Below are 21,714 nucleotides of genomic sequence, written 5' to 3' on the forward strand. Positions count from 1 at the left end.
TTTCTGACAGACGGAGAATAACATCACATGCTGTGCTCTGACAAACACTGTGGTCAGAAAGTACTCTCCATATTGTTTTTAGGGAGACTTATTGTTTCTGAAGCATTGTTATGGACTGTGTCCAGTTGTGTCCATTCATCCATTAGTTTGTGAACGCACAAGTTCGCCCAGATGGAGAAGTGTATTCCTGAAAGAAAGATTGATTAAAAAGCAGAAAACTGCAGAATTGCTGCACTAGTATTAACACAGTGTCTCAATAATCTCAGCTCAGCTGTAGGGATGGCAATGTCAGTCCACCACTTTAGTCCAGGCTGAAAGATCTCAACAGCCATTGGATGGATTGACATGAAATATTGTGCAGACGTTCACGTTTTTTTAATTTTCAGCTAGCGCCACCAAAAGGTTCCCATTTGTGGTTTAGAGTGAGAGGTCTCAAACACTATTGGATTGATTGAGCTTGAATTCGGTAATATGACAGAAATGATTGTAAGATTGAGCCACTTTAATTGACGAAAATTCCAAATTGAGCTGGATCTGAACAGATGAAATAACCTCAGCCATGAAGCGTTTTTTGTTTGCTCGAGACAAAAATGATTTTAAGGAAACAAAAATAACTTAGGATGGATATTTTTAAAACATAGATATAATAGAATATACATGATATATACGTATGTATATGGGTATACATATATTGTTTATTTTGTTTTATCTTATATAATTCGTCAGCAGCTCGCTTAGATCAGCAATATAGTTTTGCGTTTCACTGAATTTCAACCCAGCCTCCCCTCTTAATCCTTCCAAACCACTGCGTGTCACAACTACGCACCAACATGTTCAGATTGATCTGTCAAGAGGACAAGTCCATGATAACATTGTTGTGACTAAATGAGTGAGGAGTTAATGGTCGCCTTGTTTTGGACAAACTATTGAGACTCACACAGAGACAGAGATCAGTGTGAAGCATTTCCATGCGCAGGGAGGAAGTGTCACTGTCCAGCAGATCACTCATGGAACAATGTTCCTTTTTTCTGCTCAACCTCACCCCGAGTGAACTTCCAGTATTGCACAGTCCTCACATGCTCTCTCTCTCTCTCTCTCTCTCTGTGTGTGTGTGTGTGTTTGTGTGTTCGTGTTTGTGTGTGTGTGTGTGTGTGTGTATTGCATAATAGCTTTCTTTGCCATTCCAATCATCAACTGGCATTCAAGTGACTCACTCTCTCTTCACTGATGTCTTAACATTCTTCATTTACAACACATGGTAATAGAATTACAGATTAACTTAGAGGTGCAGTCACATTGTGTTCAGCTCCTTCCTCTTCTTCTCTTACACAGCGAGTCCAGCACTCTGAAAAACGAAGTAAACATGCTCATTATGTGACGTCGCACATCCTCACACTTGCTCTTTGACAGTGAAGACTGGTGTGTCTTGTTCTGATGGTGATCTCATGTTGTGATAAAAAAGAAAATATATAAACATAATCATATGTTCTATTTTTGCAAGTGTTTGTAGAGAAACAAAGAGGACACCTACACAATAAATATTTGCCTGCTACCTGTGTTACCTTGAACTGGTCATGGGTGCTCACCAGCAAAGAGCAAATGAGGACAACTCAAGCCACCATGACTGCTGTCCTCAAAAGGCTTTTATAAACTGGATGATTTAATCTACTGCAGTGATGTAAAAGTTCAGGACACAGTTTAAATTGTCAAACTGAGTCTCACATGTTGTGTGATGTCACGTTGACCAGATTCAGGCCTGTGTGTGTGTGTGTGTCTCTGTCGATGAATTCTCCCACTGTTTTGCTGAACTAATGAACTAGTTAAAAATAGGCCTACATGTTTAAAACTTGAGAAAATTGCAAGTTGGAAATTAAACTAATGACTTTTCAGATTGTGAATGTGTTATTAGAAGGACTATGGTCTAAGTCTACTAGTCTTTAACCAGGAAGTGAACGTGAAAACTAGAGACATTTTTTTTCTTTTTTTTTTTTTGCTGTATGCCTAGACTAGCAGTTCTCATTAGTTTGAGTGGGCGCCATCTTTGCCATTCAGGTACCTCGTTATCATATGAATCTGTGCCTGTCTCCCATAAACCACATTCACATGGTGGCCATTTTTCTCTGATGTCACACTCGGGGTGGGAAGATTAAAAATGGGGTACTGCTGTGTTCCTGCCAGGGAATCTGACAAATTGTGATCATTTCAGCGCTCCCTGATCGATTAGCAACTGAAAGGAAAATGGAAAGCCGTATATCCGCAATTGCCTCCTGGTTATGTAACCCATTGAATATGCGCAGTAGAGTTTCTTGAATTGCTTTTCTCAGCTTGAGGGAAGTTTTACACATATAAAAGGTCCATGGATCAAAAATTAATACTGATATAAAAGAGGCATATTTGAGCTTGTTTGCAGTTGTTTGTGTCCTGTGAACAGTTTTACAAACATGTGTTTTATAATGGTGGTCAGTGGGGAAAAGGCTTTTTAGAAGCCCCCAGGGACTGGACACACCAGAAGGAGCCACTAGAATGGTTTTGTAAACTCTTGGTTACATTAGTAATTAAATATGTTCACATGTCTGTCTACTTGCTTCCCTCTAACGTTGAGTAGTAATTGCTGCGCACAGAGACAAAAGCACTACACCATAGTACAATTACAGTTTAAAGTATCGGAGGTTTCCTGAGGTGAAGTTTTAGAGAGCCAATTACACAGGAGCCGGATTTTACTGTAGAGGCAGTCATTGACTGATTGTCTGACTGACACATCACGGGATACAAGTGCTACTGCAGGTCACTGTCTGCTATTTCTGCTTTGACACAAAGTGCTTCTCTTCTTCAATTATCACTTAAGAGACACACTCACTTATTTGTTGGCTTTTTTTTTTTTTTTTTAATCTCAACCTCGTTCTGCCGTTTTTGGACCGCCGATGCAGATGTGAGCAATGCGTTCAAGTCATCAGTACTTCTCACTTAAAAGCTGTTTGGATTTATTGAGAGAGCAGCTCGCTTTTGTCGCTGTTTACTCTGCGCGTCTCCGCTGGTTTCTCTCAGCTGGCTTTCCATTAGGAGGAGAGGGAGGAGGAGGAGGAGGGGTGGAGGGTCATCCGGGGTGAGGATCCGACCTCGACTGAACCAAAGAGCGGGGAGGACACGAGGAGAGATGCGGAGCTGCTGAGGAGCAGAACCATCCAGACAACCTGTGAGGCTCCACGTGTCTCTGCTGTCTGTGACAGACGAGTTCATCACCCGAGGATTCAGCAGCTGCTCCGTCTGCAAGTAAGATCGACTTTATTTCCCCCTGAATCTCAACGCAGATTTAATTAGTTTTATGCCCTGCGAGGTTAATGTGATGCATTTCATCAGGTTTATTAGCTATTTGTCTAATTGTCGTGCCATTTGGGATGGACAGGCATGTGAATTCCATTTGAGCTGCAGACTACTTGGATGTTAACAAACTACTGAGGGCTCATCTGTCATACATTTATCATCAAGGGTTCATGGAAACGTTTTGTTAATGAGAGCACTGATTGTAAACGCGTGCTTGTGATGACTGGGGTTGCAAGTAGTTCGTAATGATGATCAATAATCCTCAAATTCTGAAAAATAAATGTACTTTGTTTTAAAAGAATCCTCAAAAAATGTAGATTTCGACTCTCTTTCTCTTATCCGTCCTTTAAGAATTGTCTGTGTGCTACTTTAATTGCCATAAATGTGATACATTCAAACTTGACTGGTTAAATTCAGTCAAGAAGACGTTTTTGACATTATGAGCTCATATAATTGTAGTTTTATCTGCAGTGCTTCTTAGTGTTCATTTAACACGAGAGCGTTAATAAAACGATTAACCTTCACTGCTGTAAAACACTTTACAACATCCAACAGGCAGCAGTATAATGTCAATTTAATGTTTTGCAACTTTGTAAACAATTCGTCACCTCACACTTGTGTTTGTGTTTTTTCACCACTAGGTGGAGCCATTACAGCACACTTAAGCCCGACCCACCACGCTCAATAAGTTCTCCTGACAGCTCCCTAAGGTGTTAAAACATGACAGGTCAGACTGTGGGAGGCATCATCCAGGACGCCTCAGTGCCTTTACTTCAGGCTGTGGAGGGCCCGGGATCCAGGCCTCTGGGAGGGGCCGGGTCCTTCACTGATGAGGCTGTCTCCATACTAACCTCTACAAGCCAGCTGGCCCGCACCCTCCTGGGTCGAACCTATTCAGCCAAACGCAAAGAGAGCCTTGCCAAGGCTGAAGTCAGCAGCTGCGATGAAGACACTGGCAGCAGTGCACGCCGCAGACGAGAGTTTATCAATGAGGAGAAGAAAGATGAAGGCTACTGGGACAAGAGGAGAAAAAACAACGAGGCAGCCAAGCGGTCCCGAGAAAAGCGGCGGGCCAATGACATGGTGCTGGAGCAAAGAGTCCTGGGCCTGCTGGAGGAGAATGCCCGCCTCAGGGCCGAGCTGTTGGCCCTGAAGTTTCGCTTCGGCCTGGTCAAGGACCCGTCTGAGATGTCTATCCTGCCACTCTCTGCACCCCTCTGTGCTCACCCAACACCCACGACAACACATTTCTATCAGTCTCACACTGATGGATACCTCAACACACAGCCCAGCACCAGCACCCCTCACATCCACCCTCATCCTCCGCAGCAGGGTCTCATCTATGGACCGAGGGGAGCCGGGCCTCTGTCAAATCATAGTGTATCTGATGACTCAGGTGTCTCCACCTCGGGCAGCCCCGTGTTTTTTGAAGACCGTGGCGGGCCTCCTCCGAGGGAGCTGGCGGGGGAGCAGCAGGGCTGTGACTCCCACAGCTGTCCCCTGGAGGTCAACGAGAGTCCGTTTGTAAACAGGCAGGACTCACCCGAGGCTGTGAGGAGCCTCCCCCACAAGCTTCGCTTCAAAGGCCCCGGGGGTTGCAGCGAGGGAGGGGAGCTGTCTCCATCCTCTGATACCAGACATAGTGCACCACCTGTGGTCACAGTGGGGCCAAACATCCAGGTGAGGAACCACCAGCAGGCAGGATGGGACAGTCGGACAGAGAGTCAGGCTCCTTGGTCCAGGGAGGAGGCCTGTGGTGGATTTGGGCAGCAGTATCAGAGTTCATCCTCTGGATGTCAAAACTCCTCCTCTCTGCAGAACTCCAGGGACACCGGCTATTCGACAGAGGACGTCAGTCTCAGGTCTCAGATCAGCTGCTTGTCTCAAGAAGTGGCTCAGCTCAAGAGACTCTTCTCTCAACAGCTGCTCTCCAAGATTGCTTAAAACCTGAGCACAAGAGGATCGAGGCTGAACCAAAGTTAGCAGACAGATTTCACACTACATCTCTCTGAACCATCAATCCTACAGACTGCTGTTATCCACAGGACAATGTGTTCCAAACTTGTTTTAAGCTTGTTTTAGGAGTCTTTTGAGTCAGCACACCACTACCAGAAAACACCAGCACATTTAAGTTTTAAAATGCTTACTGACTGCAAACTGAAATTGATTTCTTTGTGAGTCAGTACATGTCCTCTGATCGTGTTGACTTCCTCAGATTTGAAGAAAGCTGTACATTTCTAAATACTTGACTGAACTGTCAGAAACACTGGAAGAACATATTACATACAATACAAACTATAAAGTTCAATCTCACTATGTTCACTTGAGCCAGATATGTTCACTGTCTGTCTTCTCTGGCGCAACACACACATTTTTTTGGCTTTTTACCGCAAATTGTACATCAATATTAGTTTGTGTTAAAAATACTGTATGGAATAGTAGCGCAAATATTCATACTTGCCAACACTGAGACCTGGAACATACAAAAGATTTTGAAATTAAAGCCCCAGAACTTTTTTTTTTCTGCGTTCTGGGACTTCAGGTTGACATTTAATACCACAGAATATGTAGAATAATCTGCCCCTGTGGTGTGAATATCTGGCATAAACAAAATTTAAATCTGTTTTTATTTAATTGATTTACTCATTCATTTGTGCCCTTAGACAGTCTTTACACGCTGCTGTATTTACCAGGCTTGACACTTTCCTTTGAAACTTTCCACAGAAAATGGGAATTCTTCAGGATGTCATGTCAATTTCTTTCTCTTCTCCATTTCTCTGACCGTCTCTCCATCACTGAGGAGAACAAGGTGTAACAGGACAGTACACGATGTTCTTTGCCAGAAGCAGGTTGTGATAACTAAGAGGGGAAAATGGTGCGTCATAGTACAGGAGAATTCTGACCCGGGGAGGAAAGCAGGGAGTGTTGGCAAGTATGCAAATATGTGCTGCCCCAAAGATGATATAAAGGTTTGTTAAGAATTACATTTGACATTTGTACTGTTCTTGTAATCTTCATGTGTTGTTTACCATATGCGGTTTATCTTATGACAGCGAGATACATACAACTGTGTGTTTCATCTTTGTTCTCATTTATCTTTAATGAGATGTTATGCAATTTGCATTACATAACATCTCCATTTATTTTCACTGTAATTGTAGAGCACACACGATACACTGTCTGTGGACATCATATGACTGTAATATGTCTGCATCTAATAATGATACAAAACCATCAGATGAAATGACTGTGACAGCTACAGTAATAAAATCCTCCTTAACTGAAAGATGTTGCTGCTTTGTATTTGTTATAGTTGCATCCATCAACATGTAATATTGAAGAGTGGTTGAAGCTTTTTTAAAAAACTGCATTTTTGCATTACATCACAGGCAGGGGTGGGTGAAACACATTAACCTCTCTGGTCCAGAGAGAACTGATGTAGGTGTGGCACTGGAGGGAGGAGAAGCACTGCACAAGGGTATGAATCTGTCACAATTTACATTGCACTCTCTCCCGTAACATGAAATACCACTGTGGTGTCAGTCCACCTTCAGTGAACTAAGGTTAGTGAAATGAGTGGGGACAGTTGGGTGTAGGACAGTGCCAGGGAGAGAAGGGTGGTGTATGGACGCAGGGAGCAGAGCGAGACTGCATGAGTCATCTATCACGTCAGCAGCATGAGGACTATTTTTAGCACTGAAGCAGCTGCGGTGGAGACTGATTGGCCCATATGGAAGTGTAGCATACAGGTTCAGAATACATTAACACCTGGAGAGAGCACACGTCTGCAGATGGACATCCTTAGAGCTGCAGTGAAATGAATTCTGATTCGGGTCAGGGAGCAAGAAAGCTGCATAACATACACTGAATTATTAATGTTGTCTGAGAATATGTTTCACTTGACTGAATATCATCATTCTGTTACAGCACAATTTTGGAAATGTTCCATTTTCTGTAGTTGGTCTTTTTTTTTTGTCAACACCAGGTGGCGCCAAGTGCCTTCATCAGCATGGATCAATGAGTCTCATTCAGTCGTTCATTCATTCACAGCAGTGTTACTACAGAGGTCCTCTCATCCTTTGTGCTTACTGTAGTACCACATGGTGCACATGCACAACAAGCTAGGATGTAATTTTGAGATGGAAGGATGGCACCCCCACCTTCAAATTATCCATCTTTATTTAAACAATGCAATGCAAAAATGAGGCCTGAGCTTAAAAATTGGATTTACTTGACTTACACAAATGAATGTTAATGCTTACATGTGAGGCTAAACAGGAAAAACCAGGTGTGCTCCTGCAGAGGCTTTCCTTTCTTTGGACTTTGGCCCTGGCAACAACAGCCTGAGATACACGTGAGATCTTTTGTCTGCAATCAATCTTTATCCAACCCAGTCTGCAAACCCCCACACCATATAAGCAATATAGGAGGGAGTGAGAGCCTTCTGGTTGCTAGGCAGGCACAACCACACCACAGTTGCCAAGGGAATGCCTGCATGCAGAGAGATGGAGGAGTGTGTTGGGGGTTGGTGGTTGAACCAGAGGACTGGTGGGGGGGAGGAGCTAGACAAGTTCAAGGCCACCGTTTCCCCAACATGGTCTTAATGGTGGTGATGATAGTGTGTGTATGAATATGTGTGTGGGTGTGTGTGTATGTGTGTGTGGGTGTGGGTGTGTGGTGGATGGATGCACGTGTGTGGATTGAGACAAAGCAGGGGGAAGGGATGTGAGTGAGAAAGTGGGCTGGAAGTGGTTGTGTGTCTGATACAAAACAGGGTTGACGTAAGCGCTTGTGAAATATGGTGGCGATGGGGACAACGGCTTTGTGTCATAATAGAAAACCTCCTTAGTAGATAATAGACACACATTTGCTATAAAGATAAACAAGAAAAAAAACCCAGAAGAAATATAGGAGGGTGAAAATTAAAAAATAATGGTACAATGCTACATTTATTTTTTAGTGACAAAGGTACGTTGTATTCCTGCTGTTCTCCATCTCATCAGCCGTGGATAGGGACAGTGATTTCAGTGTTTATGTTTGGTTTTCTAGGTTATTTTTGGTTTAATGTTTGGTGGGTTTTTGACTGTTTCACTGTTTTCGTATGAATACACATTTTAAACTGGTTACAATTTCAGAGATGGAATCCAGTATCTATTATTTCTACTGTTAATTATGCTAAATGAAATAAAAAAGACCTGATGAATGCACAATTCATATAAAGCAGGAAAAAGGAAAATAAAAATGAGATTACCTGAAATGTTTTCAGAATAATAACACAAAGAAGACATTGCACGTATAAACAAAGGGTTGAATTATGACGTCTGCTGCAGCAATCCCAAATTGGTTAACTTGGTCTGATCCAACAGATAGGCACAGGCAGCCCGAAGCCTGTTAGGATGCATTTCTACCCTTACGTGTGTGTGTGTGTCAAACTGGAATAAACAAAATAGTAAAACATCAGCATTATAACGTGATGTTAGAGGGATTATACACATTCAGTAACACTTGGCACAGTCATAGAGTATTGGACTGTATTATAAACATCAGCTGCAACTCTACTACAAAAAAATGCTTAATAAATGAGAGTATTAACTACATTTTTACTAACTATAAATGTACTATTCGTTAATGATGTTTTTTGTAAATTGTCACCAAATAATGTTAGATTTTTCCAAACATGATGGTTGAACAAGAAGCACATAACCTTATAACTCATTTACATTGATATTATCACAGATACAAAATGTGTTGTGTAAATTAGCAATCATAGTGTTTATTAGCATTTATTTATCTACACATGATGATACATCATAAGAATATAAAACTACACATTTATGAACCTATACACTCGAAACAAAGATGTTTTTGGGGCCAATATTAGAGGGTAAAAATACCTGAAATCGATATATTTCAGTCGACATGGTTATAAAACACTTGTGACAAACCTAAAGGAGGCAGGATATTTCACAGCTTAACCTTAAATCTCATTGTCTTAAATCAGTGCACAGAAACAGTAAACTTCATCGACTTCATTAGGTATTTATTCATTATATATGATCAAGTAATCAAGTATTTTTTTCTGCATTGTGATATCTAAAAAAGAAAGGAAAAACAAAAATGGGATTCATATCAGCACATATCGGACAACATGCCAGTATCAATAAATCTGTGAAAGGCCAGTATCAACTAACGTCATCAACCAACCGATAAATCGGGTTCTATTTTCTACATCCCTTTAACCTTACTTATATTTTAAAATGGCAGAAGACAACAATGTACAACACGCACTAAATTCAAAGAAGCAAATTGTACTGTATGACCTGGCTGCTGTGGGCATGACTGCTGCTCGCAGCCTGTTTCTTCTGCACTTGAGGTGTATGAGATTGATTCTGCTCAATATGTCTGTTTGTATTGTCTGCTTGTGTCTGTGGGAGCAAATCATGGAGTGTGTGCGTTGTTTGTGCGACCAGCTGAATGGCTGCCTGTTGCCTCCTGCTCTGAAGAGATGAGAATTGCAGTGGTGGGGTGCAGCTCTCAGGAGATGCCGTTTATGAGTTTTATGTAAAAATCTGTTTAATTCTGATATAATATTCAGTGCACAGTGTAGCTCCACAGTGGCAGCATCAAAACAAAGGCATTAAAAAAATCAAACAAAGAACAAGAATGGGTGGGTTGTTGCATGACCTTTTACAGAGAAGGACTGTAGGACTGGGCAACATATCAATATTGTATCGTTATCATGATATGAGCGTATATATCATGTTAGGTTTTGGATTTTGTTATATTGTGATAAGTATTCAAAGTATTCATTGTTACAACAGTGTCACAAAAATATCTTGATATTTGATGTTGTTGCCAAGAAGTGCTTTTGAGGAGATTTCCAAAAATCTTTCTTTTGGCTATATTGTGTATGACTATATAGTTGAGAAATATAGTATTATTCTTTTTAAAGACGTCGTATTGAGGAAGTCATTCTAATCAGATGAGAACGATCTTCATTAACAGATTCTTTTTATGCCTAAACAAACTAAATAAACAAACTCTCTTTGTTTCCATGACTGAATAAACTGGATAAACAAACTGACCTTAAAACTCAACAGTTTCATACCATTTACTTTGTTGATATGTGGCGGACCCCGCCACCATTCAAGCTTCAAACAGTGTTCTTAGGACCTTATTTCCTCCAAGAACAGCTTGTTTGTATTTTTACCTCATTAATCTTGTAAATATTAAACTTATTAGTTTGAATTGAACTACATAGTGCCCCTTTAAAAAGATCTTTCTTTTTTGAAATCGTGCCCTTCAACGGTTCAAGTCCAAAGTTGAACCTGCCAGCAGTGGCGTAAGAAGATCTTTTACAGGATTATTTGGACCTTCGCTTCATCATCTACAAAGTATCTACCAGGAGAAAATAAAGAGCCGGTGCTGATGTGCAATGACAGAACACGTAACAGTGAGTTGCACTTGCACAGTTGAAGGACACGATGTTACGGCTATTACTGGAGCTCTACGCAACATGGTGTCTGCGTAAACGCATTCGTGCCCTTGTTATAAACAACGTGAAGGAGATGGCACTACACCGTGGAGCAGAGACGGACGGGTGGAGAAGAGAGGAGAAAGAGACACAGTGACGGAGAGGGACAGAGAGACCGACACAGAGAGAGAGAGACAGAGAGAGAGAGAGAGAGAGAGAGAGAGACTCTCGCGCGGAGGGATAGAGGACAAAAACGTGACTAGGCAGCCTAAGAGCTGTTATGCAACCGCTGACCTACTAACACATATTTCTAGAAAGGGAGCCGGAGAAACTGGAGCAAAGTGTCCAACGCCGCACAACACAGAGGCAGCTCGAGCCAAGAGACAGAAACTGCATCCACCCGACCCACTGACTCAACCACAGCTGAGCAGAGCACCGACACGACCGGCAGACGAAAACTTTTCGCCTTTTTGGGAGGTTTCTTCTCAAAAGACAAGGAAAGGAGGAAACGGGAGCGAGACAGCTTTTGTGTCGGGGAAGCCTGAATCTTTTTTCCCCCTCCTCCAGGACATGGAAAGGTATGTTGTGACTGAGCGGAAGGCTGCTTTTCTGTCTTTGTCTTTGTCTATTTGTGGCACAATATGTTCTTTACTCGATGTGCTGTAACACACAAGTGTCTCCGCTGAATATGTTGAGGCGAGGACATGATGCTCATGGCCGGTTATTGTTCACATGGCGACTCTCGCCTAATCCGCGCGTCCGTGACTTTGAGACGCTTTGCGGCTTTTTGTCACGTTAAACGCGGCGGTCGCGGGGCTATTAAGCTAGTTTTTAAGCTAGTTTTGTTGCGATTGTCGCTTTTGACCTTAAGTAGAAACATGTAGCCGGACGGGAAACAAACGGGAACGGTCGTATCCCACGTTATGTGCTCAATGTCAAGGCGAGGTTATTTCCCTCATGGTGGTGTTTTCCAGGGACTGGGGCAGCTGCTTCCCTGTGTTGTCTGGTTAATGCAGACCCACACTGTACTATGTTAGCCACTGCACGTGGCATGCTACCGTCTGTAGGTGTATGTTGGCCGTATGTAGGTCACTTGATCACCTTAGTTGCATATGAATTCCTTTGTGGCGGTCCAGCTGATGCAAACATGAGACTGGATTAAAACATGGATTCTATTTGTCATATATTATTACTAATACCACATTTTCAATAAAGCCAGGTCAGAGTGGAGAATACGAGAAATATGAAAAATAATATATGCAAAAAAAATTTTTTTGGTTGGATACGTTGTGTTAATATTTTACATATATCTATATATAAATGAAAGTTTTGCATCAGAAATTTGCTGAAAAATGAACAAGCTGTTCTATTCATGTTAATGTTTATACAAAAAAATCATTTACTCGTGAGGTGCACAGTATTTGCTCCTGTTTCCAGGTTACATCACTCTCATAATTATGGATAGTTCAAGTTCAAATGATGAAAAAAAAAAGTCAGGATATGTCTGGTTTTCATTCAAAGTGAGTCACTGGCTGATTCTTTTTTTGCTGGTAGGATGTGTTAAGTAAAGCACAGAGCTTTGCTGTGAGGGAGTTGGAGGGTATGACATAACCAGCACGCAGCAGGGAGAAGCAATAAACAGCAGCTCTCTCCTGGGACAGACCGGCCTGTAATTGATTCCCGTTCACACCCTGCGCTTCATACCCAGATTAATACCAAATCCTCATTTCTAAATGCAGAAAGATATACAGCAAGTCTGAATGGGTGGGAATTGTATTTTAGAAAAGTGCATTCATCAGTGATGTAACACAGCTGCTCAGTGCAGTGAGCTATTTTTAAAATTGCTCAGGTTCTTTTCCGCTAAGAAAAACATGGAACAAAAAAAAGCAGAACAAGGCTGAAACAGACACAATAATCTTTTTTTTCTTTTTGTTTGGTAAAAAACTTGCCAAGATCTTGGCGTGAGGTTGTTGTGAAATAAGAATAACAAATGAATAGCCAGGATGTGATGCAATGCATGGAAACCCCTGTCTGGCGAAAGGCAGGCAGAGTCCTGGTGAGCTTTTAGTCCGCCCGCTGCCAGCTGGTCTGGTTTCACAGCCATCTGCATTGCTCCGTCCCAGCCAGCTCTGTGAATATAGGTCAGACCTGTATCTGGGCAAGGAAAGACATGAGCTGTACAGGGCAAGCTGTGGACTACTTTGAACACGCTGTCTGATACTAATAGTAATATCACTACTATTAAGTGATATATTAAATATTTACTTTTAAGTAAATATGCTAACAAGTTGCAGGAAATCAGATTTAATTAAAAATATGTAGACCAGATGTAGGTAAAAGATGTAGGTCACAAGTCAGCAGTTGACCCAATAAGGTTTAAAACACTAAACAAAATATTATGCAAATGTCTAAACATATACACATTTTGCTTATTACATGATAAGGTCATGCTTATATTTTTGGGAAACAAATATTTAATTTACACTTTACCAAATTTGCAGTCTTCGCTGAATAGTAAGCATTTCTCTATAAGCTCAAGTATTCTGTCACTAATTATTAGTAAAGGTCGAAGTGTTTTAGTCACTTATTACTTAGAGGAAGTGGTAAATGGAGCTCAGTTGTAGGTCTCACTAACTGACCTGGAATGTCTGGATTCCTGTCTCCTAGTTTTAGTTCTTGACACAAAAGCCGTAGGACAAAATGGAGACTCCTAGCTGGGGCCTCTCCACGTGTGTGGTGTTGGATCACTTAAAAGATGGAGGAGGGGAAGAGGATGCCATGCGTTTTACTCACACTTGCCTCAGAGGAGGTCAGAGGTGAAACATTCCTCCCTGAGCGGCAAGTGCCTGGGAACTAGTTCAGACCTCAGTCGGGTTTTCAAAAGCCAAAAACCCTGAAAACAAACGGATAGAGGAGCTACAATTAATCATTTGTTTTTAATAGGAAATTAGCCTCCCTCAGAGAGCCAGTTGCACAATGTACTTATATTTTTATTTTGTATTTTTATTTATATTTAGTCTTTGCTTTTATCAAAGCACAACTTGCACTGGTAGGATACGGAATGGGAAGATTGCAGGACATTCAAAGCCACTAACCTGTAGCTTCTGCTGCTATGTAATATGCATGCGTTACACAAGCTTCGCTTCGCAACAAGAGAAATTCAGAGCACGTACGTTACGAGCAAAAACAGCAGCCCCTCCCCTTGCAGTCCTGAGAGAGAGCCTGTTATGTGTGGATTTGGCTGCAGCGATGGGTGTGTGCTCTGACGTCAATGCCATCTCCCTGTCCCTCACTATTGTTTTTCCTCTGCTGCTGTTACATATTGTTACGTGCAGCAAATGGTGTCATCAGGTTTTATAGAGCGAACAAAGGTTAATGTTGCATGAAAGTCACTGGGGCTTTCAGGATCAGATTTTTGAAGCAGATGACGTCTTCAAGTTCGTCTCTTTTTATTGCTGCAGATTCTGTAAAATTCCTCTCATTTCCACAAACTGAATTCCTCCTGTCACCCTATCCCCCCCGCTTCCTCCCTCCCTCACCTCTTTCTGTCGCTCTATTTTTAGAGTGCACTCTAATACTCTCTTTCCCTCTCCTGCCCTCCCTCCCTTGCAGTCCTACTGACCTATTTTATGGCGCACCGTCAAAGACAGGAGGAGTGTTTACTGCTTAGCGTCGTTTCTAGGTCAGTGGGACAGCGCAGACGTATGCGTGCTTCCTTCCCGCCCGCCCGTCTTTGTTTCGTGCCTACCCCTCCCCTGCAAGTCTTTATGAAAATTATTCAGGGAAGGGGGAGAGGGGGGCTGGCTGACCCCACATTTTTCCACATCTGTTGGTGGTTGAGTCCAAATCCTTTTCTGTTTGGCGCAGCCTTACTCCAGTTTCTTGAGAAAAGGGGATGGTAAAATTCTTGTCTTGGCACTGAAGGGAAAATCACATTTGGAGAACAGCCTGCAGCCTATCTAGACTTGCCTCTGAGTTACAACATAACAGACATAGACATATTATTTGAATCAGAATTAAAGCTGTTTCACAAGGTCACAACCTGTTTTCTTTAATGTAAGATAATGTAAGAGCTTCATTGACTCTGGTGGAAGCAGAGAAATGCTGTAACCAGTCTGGAGAAGTTGCACATTAGATTAAATTGTTATGTGGCATTGACTCTACAATGCGAAGCAAGTGGTTTTTGATATGGGAACAATATGCTGCAGCACAGTAAAAGAAGGTTGATGTTAGTCAAATTTGCTCAACTAGAGCAGTTTTATTCTACTCAACCTGGGAAGTGAACGTTTTTTTTTGCCTTCTCGCCACCACAGCTTTAGTAATGGGAACAGTCAGCGGAGCTTCTTTGTTCAGGTCTGCTCTCTCTGCTTGCGCCTTGTCTGGTCTCATACTCCAGCCACCACTATACAGACAGAATATGAGACTAATATAGGAACATAAATAAGTATTAGGAGTTGCTATTTCTTCAGCAACAGTCTGAAACACCTGCTGGCCTATATACTGTAATAACACCACCATTTTCTTATAATTTTAAGGGTTGATAAGGTTTAGAATAAAAAGATGCAGGAAACATTCTGCATGTATCTGGTTCTCTTAGATTCTTAGTGTTACTATTGCTTCTAATTTCAATTCAGTTTCAATCTATTAAAGATTTATGATTCAAGTTAAATTTCTGTACACAACTTAGTATCCAAAAAACTAATTGTGGTTCTGGGATTCCAGTTTCCAATATTCATATAGAAACTGTGAGCCCTGAAAAATTAAGGAAAACAAGGGAAAAATTGTTTTGCAATGTGAAAATAGACAACAGAGGAGTCATTGTTACCTATAAGCACACTGACCTAGATTATTTCATTCCCTGTGTGTGTGTCATAAAAACATGTTTTCATGTTTGCAGTGGACTCCGGGGCTCAGTGTAATGATGTGTTATTAATTACTGCATATCAACTGTGTAAGGCTGTGCAGTGAGAGAACCAGAAGACTCAGGCGTAAAACAACAGCAGATCTAGTTATTACATAACAGCGTCAACATCCGTCCGAGCTGCACTTTGCACTGTTGTTAACTTTGTGGTGCAAGATAAGCTGGACGTGCTAGGCTTCCTGTAGCATTAACACTGCATAGGGAAGTGTTGTGTAATTTCAGACAATGTGACGGCTACCAGAGAAACTGAGACATTGCCGTCGTGACGGAAATCCCCCCTCCCCCATGGACACACACTCACAGTCCACTCCCCATTTCTGCCACTCCTGAATCAGTTTGATGTATTACTTTCAATTCCCTCATTTTAGTCCACATTGATGCGTTAAAGAAAACAAAATGTAGAAAAATGTATTATAATTACACATTTTTTTTCATCACACTCCATATTATGATTACAGTGATATACATCAAGTTAATCCCTGATCATTCTCTGCCCCCCCCCAGTCCCCTATCTGTCAGTCTCTACCAAGCTGGCAGCAGGTCAGCCTGCTTCAGTTCTCGTTATGTGACTATGACAGTGCCCTGGTGTTACGCAAGAGCTCTGCAGTAGCAGCAGCAGCAGCAGCACTTACAGCATGTTGAGTCCCAGCCACAGCCCTTATGTACTCATGGTGCATGCAGCTACTCATGCTCTGCATGCATCCTCCTTTTCTCTGCGAAGCCAAGGAGACAGAGATAAGACAGACAAACATTACGTAACTTTGGAGGATTATGTCACAGATCTTTGGCACAGGTTGAATTGTAATCAACAGGCTGTATATTGATCTGGAGTCTTAGTTACTACACTCAGGAGAGCCACATTAATGCTTGTGCTACAGTTCACAAATCTTGTTTGACCTGACTGAAATATAATGCATGTATATGCCACAATGAACTGCAATGGTTTTCCAGATAATCTAACTCTCTCGCCCTCTCTTCCCCTCCCTCTCTCTCTCCCTCCCTGTCTTCTTCACCCAGTTAGTGGTCAGCAAACCGCAGCACTGAAGCTGGATCCTCAGGGAGCCCCGAAGTAGACGGACTGACCTACATCTTCTGTGAGACACTGAGAGAAGCAAGGCAACGGCCTGACAGGCATCAAAGCTCTGCTCAATATCGAGGAAGACTGCGATAAACTCAGAATCACCTTGAGGGAGACGCCAGAGACCGCTTTGAACTATTTACCAAGATAGCTGGAAGACTCTTCGCTCAAGAAACAAACTTGTTTCTTTTTTAAGGTTCTTTGTTCAGAACACTACTTCAATGTCTGAGGTTTTTGTGGAGTTCCACCTCTTTTTAATCTTCTTGGCTAATATGGACACTTGAACATTTTAATCTTGAAAGTTAAGTAACAGAAATCAATGAGGCTGTCCCTTCGAGGAGCACAAATACCTCATCAAGAAGTTTTCGCTGATCCTGCGACATAGGTCAATCTCCTTAGTGACAAAACAGAAGGCTCATATAGTTTTGCATCTTTTCCCTCTCCCCCTTTGCCCTTTGCTAGAGTTACACTCTGGCCCAGCTGGAAAAAAAATGGAAAGTCTGAGTATACACATCCCATCCACCAGCAACAAAAATGCCATGGAGATAGATACTTTTTCTAACTACAACGAAAGCCTCCCATCCCCTACTCCTGAAGCTGGAGCGCGGGTCAGCCGCCAGCCTAAAGGTTCCAAGCCCAGTGCAGCGTGCCGTCGCAAGAGAGAGTTTATTTCTGATGAGAAGAAAGATGCCTGCTATTGGGAAAAACGGAGGAAGAACAATGAAGCAGCCAAGCGATCAAGGGAAAAGCGCCGCCTCAATGACATGGTGCTTGAGAACCGTGTCATGGCGCTGAATGATGAGAACGTTCGTCTTAAAACTGAGCTTCTTCAACTCAAGTTGCGTTTTGGCCTCATCAGCACAGCCTCCTACATGGAGAAGAGTCAACAAATCACCAACAGCGCTGCTGCTACAAATGCTGCGATCAATGGGAGCATCTCCAATGGCACCCCAAATAGTAATGCCTACCTCTCAAGCAGTGGCTACTCCAGTGCATCTCAGGTGATGCTGAATTCTGACTCATCTGAAACTGAACAGTCAAGCCGTGGCGAACGCCACAACATGCTTCACGGTTACTCTCCCCGGGGCTCCATCTCTGACATGTCTGATGGCTCCTCCAGAGACAGCCCCGAACCCATGGGTTACAGCATAAAGAAGGAGCCCTCAAGTATGGAGATGGCCAGGTTGGAAAGCAATGGGATTTCCAATGGGATCGCTAACAGGATGTCCAATGGAATGCCAGGTGGGGCTTACCATGGCAACCACACTGCTCTGGTTTCAACTCACCAGCAGAACACCTCATTGGCTGAAAGTGCCATGGACTACCAGCATCCCCAACAGCAACAGCAATGCCACATGGAGGCCTCCAGTCCCGCTCCTCAGGCAACCTCCGCACATAGGAGTGTAATCTTGTACCGCTCCAGCAGCGGCTGTTATCCCATGGAGAACCAGAGGCCGGAGGACCAGCAGCCCCAGCAGGGCAGACCGCTGCAAGGCCAGAACATCTCAACCCCCAAGTTCTCTGACTGCTCAGTGACCATCACAGAGGTCGCTGAGAAGCTAGAGAGGACAAAGACCATGGACTCACCTCAGTATGAATACTCTAATGGTCATTCTGAGTTGGCAGAGGAGCTGCAGCAAAGGTACAAGTCCAATACCCAACAACAGCGTGAGAACCATCATGAAAACTACAGCTACCAGGGTCAGGAAAGCAGTGTTCAGCATGCAGAAAGCCACCAGAACCCCTTTGCCCCTGATCTGATCAATAACACTGAGGAGGGCAAGTCGTCCTTCACACAGCACAACAGCTACCTCAACACACTGGACGAAGAGCCCCCAGTGCTCACCTATGAGGGAGGCCCGCGGGCTGATGGTTTTTACCAGGAGAACTCTTCCAATAAGGACACCTCATCCAGTGATGGGGACCCTCGTAGCTCTGACAAGGAGGGCTCCACAGATGATGAGTCTCCCTCCTCGTCCTCCTCAGATATCAGCAGTTACCACCAGAAGGCTGAGGGACCTGCTGGCTTACATAGTGAATTCCAAACTGAGGTCAAAGGCACTGCCCTGCCCCACAAGCTGCGCCTCAAGTACAGAGCTTTGTCCAATGGGGCGGCAGGAGTGCAGCTGGAGAGACCAGTTAACTCCTCCATGTCCCCCTCTCCTAATTTGCCTCAACACCCTTACTTAGCTCTACCCAGCAACCCTCACAGTGCCCAGACCAATGGCGAGAGCAAAGACATGGAAAATGAGTATGCAGAAGAGGTCAAGCATCTTGTTAATGAGCGGGCAGAGGCTAAAAAGGAGGGCGGAAAGAGGGGATCCAGCAGCAGCAAAGGTGGGCGCAATAAGAGGCGAGATTAAGGACATTTTGGGGAAGCACAAGTGTTTTCCTGTCACCTCTTTGTCATCTACAACAGACAGACAATTATGATTCACATCGCCACCTTACAAGACAGAGAAGTAGCCAGTGATCTGTGTGAACTGTTGTTAGGATGTGATTCCACCATAAAGTTCACTGTGTCACCTGTTCCCCATCCCTTTACTCTCTTTACTCCTACCTCCCACCTATCCCTCTAATGAAAATAATAGATCACTTACGAGGGAGGGGACAGAATGAAACTCTCCAGAGCTGGAGTCTGGGATATTTCCTTTGTGGAAAATTCAAACATTATTCAATTATTCATTTTGTACCAACTGCCTTGGTGGCTGGCCAGCGTCTATTGTGGCATTATGGGAACATTCCTTTTACCAAAGAGTACACATCCTTCCCTTAGCGTCTCCCTTTTTGGCAAAGAGTTACATTCTTCCTCCCTCTGAACACATCTGTACCTTTCATCCTCTTAACATCTGCACACAACCCTCTTCACTTCTGAAGCACTTAGATTGTATATTACTGTGACATATAAATTTGCATATATGGAGTATATATTTTACGAAGAAAAATGTGGCAAAAACAACAAAAAATAAAGCAGTGGGGAACAGAAGTCGTAGACTTCAACAAAGTGAGTTTTTTTCCTGTTGAGACACCTTGTACAGTCCTTTTTTGTCTAGAAAATGCCTCAAAGAAGATTTTTTTTATGAACTAAACCTATGAGCCACAATGTGTTAGAAACAAAGGTACCCTTTTTTTGAATTTATGGATCAGATCAGGGGCCTCATTCAGGTGATCTGAGCTCTTTTGACACCTAAAAGCTGTCAAAACAGTCTAGGCCAGTTATACGCATATCAGTCAAGGCTATGCAGTCACACATTGCTGTTGGCAAAACCTGACAGCACAAGGCAAACCTTGTTTGCCAGCCGTTCAACAGAAATCAATACATCTTCATTTCCAGACACAAACTGTCTGTCTAATAAATGATATTGCTTTCCAACCAGCAAAGCTGCTCTCTCTTCATAAGGTGCCTCTTTATTGTGTTGTCCCTCGTCCCTATTTTGGCCAATGTCTTAACGATCCCACTCACCTCAGCACTGAGTTGTTTTTGCTAGATCATGTAGTCTGTACAAGTTTAACTGTTTCACTTCCTGGTGCCTGCCTCTGGCCACTATGTATAAATGTAAAGTTGTCGCTCTCTCTCTTGTATACTGCTGTCATATTTTATTATTATTTTATTAATATTGTTATTTTCTATTATATTCTGTTATTATTTTGGTTATTATTATGTGTATTTTTCTGTCATCCTGTTGTGTCATTTTTCTCTATGCTCTTCCTAGTTGTGCTGTGTATTTACCCATGCTGCCCTTTGCCCCAGTTTCCATTTGTACTCTGTGTTATCGTATAACCTTTGTTGTTTGCCGAAAGACTTTCCAAAAAAATTGAAAAAAAAAAAAAAAATGGAATAAGGCTTGTCCAGAAGTGATTATGTATTGCTATACTTCATGTGGATATGCAAAATGGTTACAAAACACTCTTTTTTTTGATTGTGAAAGATTCAAAATGGGGAAAAAAATAAACGGTTGTTGAATTCATGTACGTCTCTTTTGAACTCTTTGAGTCGCTCTAATGAAGTGCATGTGGTACAATCACACAGACATATTCAGGTCAGCCTTTTTCTAGCAGAAGGCCGACTTGCTGATTCACACCTCACAGACAGCAACATCCCAGTCTGCCAGTACAGCTCAGCGGGAGCCGACACAGCCAGAAAAACTTCACTGGTTCACCACGTCATCACTTAATGCTGCCTCCTGGCAGGGATTCACTGAAATGAAAAAATCTGAACAACCCACAGACTCTGTGTTACTGCAGTACAAGAGGGAGTCTTGGTTATACTTAACCTCAGGCTGAGGATTCATGTAATATGTGTATACTGATTTGGTTTGCTTAAAAAAGTAAGGGACTGGACTGATAATTATAATAATTTATAATACAAATACTTTAATTGGTTGTGAGCACGGCAGAGGCACAGGGGATTATTTTAAAAGCTTTGCACGAGGCAAATAAATGCATTAGTAGAACATTTAATGTACAGTAATAAAAAAAATTAAAGCTACATCAATATTTGTACTAACAGTGGATTACTATAATGTTATTAAGATAAGCACTATAAAAGGAGTCGATGTAGAATCTAACCCACATAAAATATCACAAACTCAGCAGTTCTTCTTAGTTCTTGAGCACTTTTAGCCTCTTTCAGCTCATTATTTTGGTTTTATGGCCCGCAACTTTCCCTGCTTTGGTTCACTCTCACTACTCTCGTCCAGCTAAAAGACCACGACCTGCCCAGCACTGAACATCAGACAAAGTTAGCCTCTAGCGTTCAAGTCTAGTCAAGTATTTAGCAGAGGCACTTCTATGAGGAGTTGGTTGGGACCAAAATCGAGCCAAAAGGAGAGTCCACATTGGACTTAAATTTGACAAGAAGACAGAAACACAACTCTGATTGAATGCTATGTATCTTCCTAATGTGCAATAAGCAAAGAT

At 42.5% G+C, this 21,714-nt stretch overlaps 2 protein-coding genes across 3 annotated transcripts; both read left to right on the plus strand.

The window, feature by feature from the left end:
- Positions 1-2,741: 2,741 nt before the first annotated feature.
- On the plus strand, positions 2,742-6,607 carry LOC115595488 (nuclear factor interleukin-3-regulated protein-like). Its single transcript, XM_030440097.1, has 2 exons — positions 2,742-3,270; positions 3,963-6,607. The coding sequence occupies exon 2, from the start codon at positions 4,042-4,044 to the stop codon at positions 5,263-5,265; it is 1,224 nt and encodes a 407-aa protein (XP_030295957.1). The 5' UTR covers positions 2,742-3,270; positions 3,963-4,041; the 3' UTR covers positions 5,266-6,607.
- A 4,178-nt stretch (positions 6,608-10,785) lies between these two features.
- On the plus strand, positions 10,786-20,762 carry nfil3-5 (nuclear factor, interleukin 3 regulated, member 5). 2 transcript variants are annotated; one of them, XM_030423313.1, is made up of 2 exons: positions 10,786-11,373; positions 16,734-20,762. In XM_030423313.1, the coding sequence occupies exon 2, from the start codon at positions 17,286-17,288 to the stop codon at positions 19,155-19,157; it is 1,872 nt and encodes a 623-aa protein (XP_030279173.1). In that variant the 5' UTR covers positions 10,786-11,373; positions 16,734-17,285; the 3' UTR covers positions 19,158-20,762. The 2 variants fall into 2 exon arrangements, with proteins under 2 accessions (XP_030279173.1, XP_030279182.1); XM_030423322.1 differs by having other exon boundaries at positions 16,738-20,762.
- Positions 20,763-21,714: the final 952 nt, after the last annotated feature.

This window comes from Sparus aurata, chromosome 1 (assembly GCF_900880675.1).
Source record: "Sparus aurata chromosome 1, fSpaAur1.1, whole genome shotgun sequence".
NCBI classification, from domain to species: domain Eukaryota; kingdom Metazoa; phylum Chordata; class Actinopteri; order Spariformes; family Sparidae; genus Sparus; species Sparus aurata.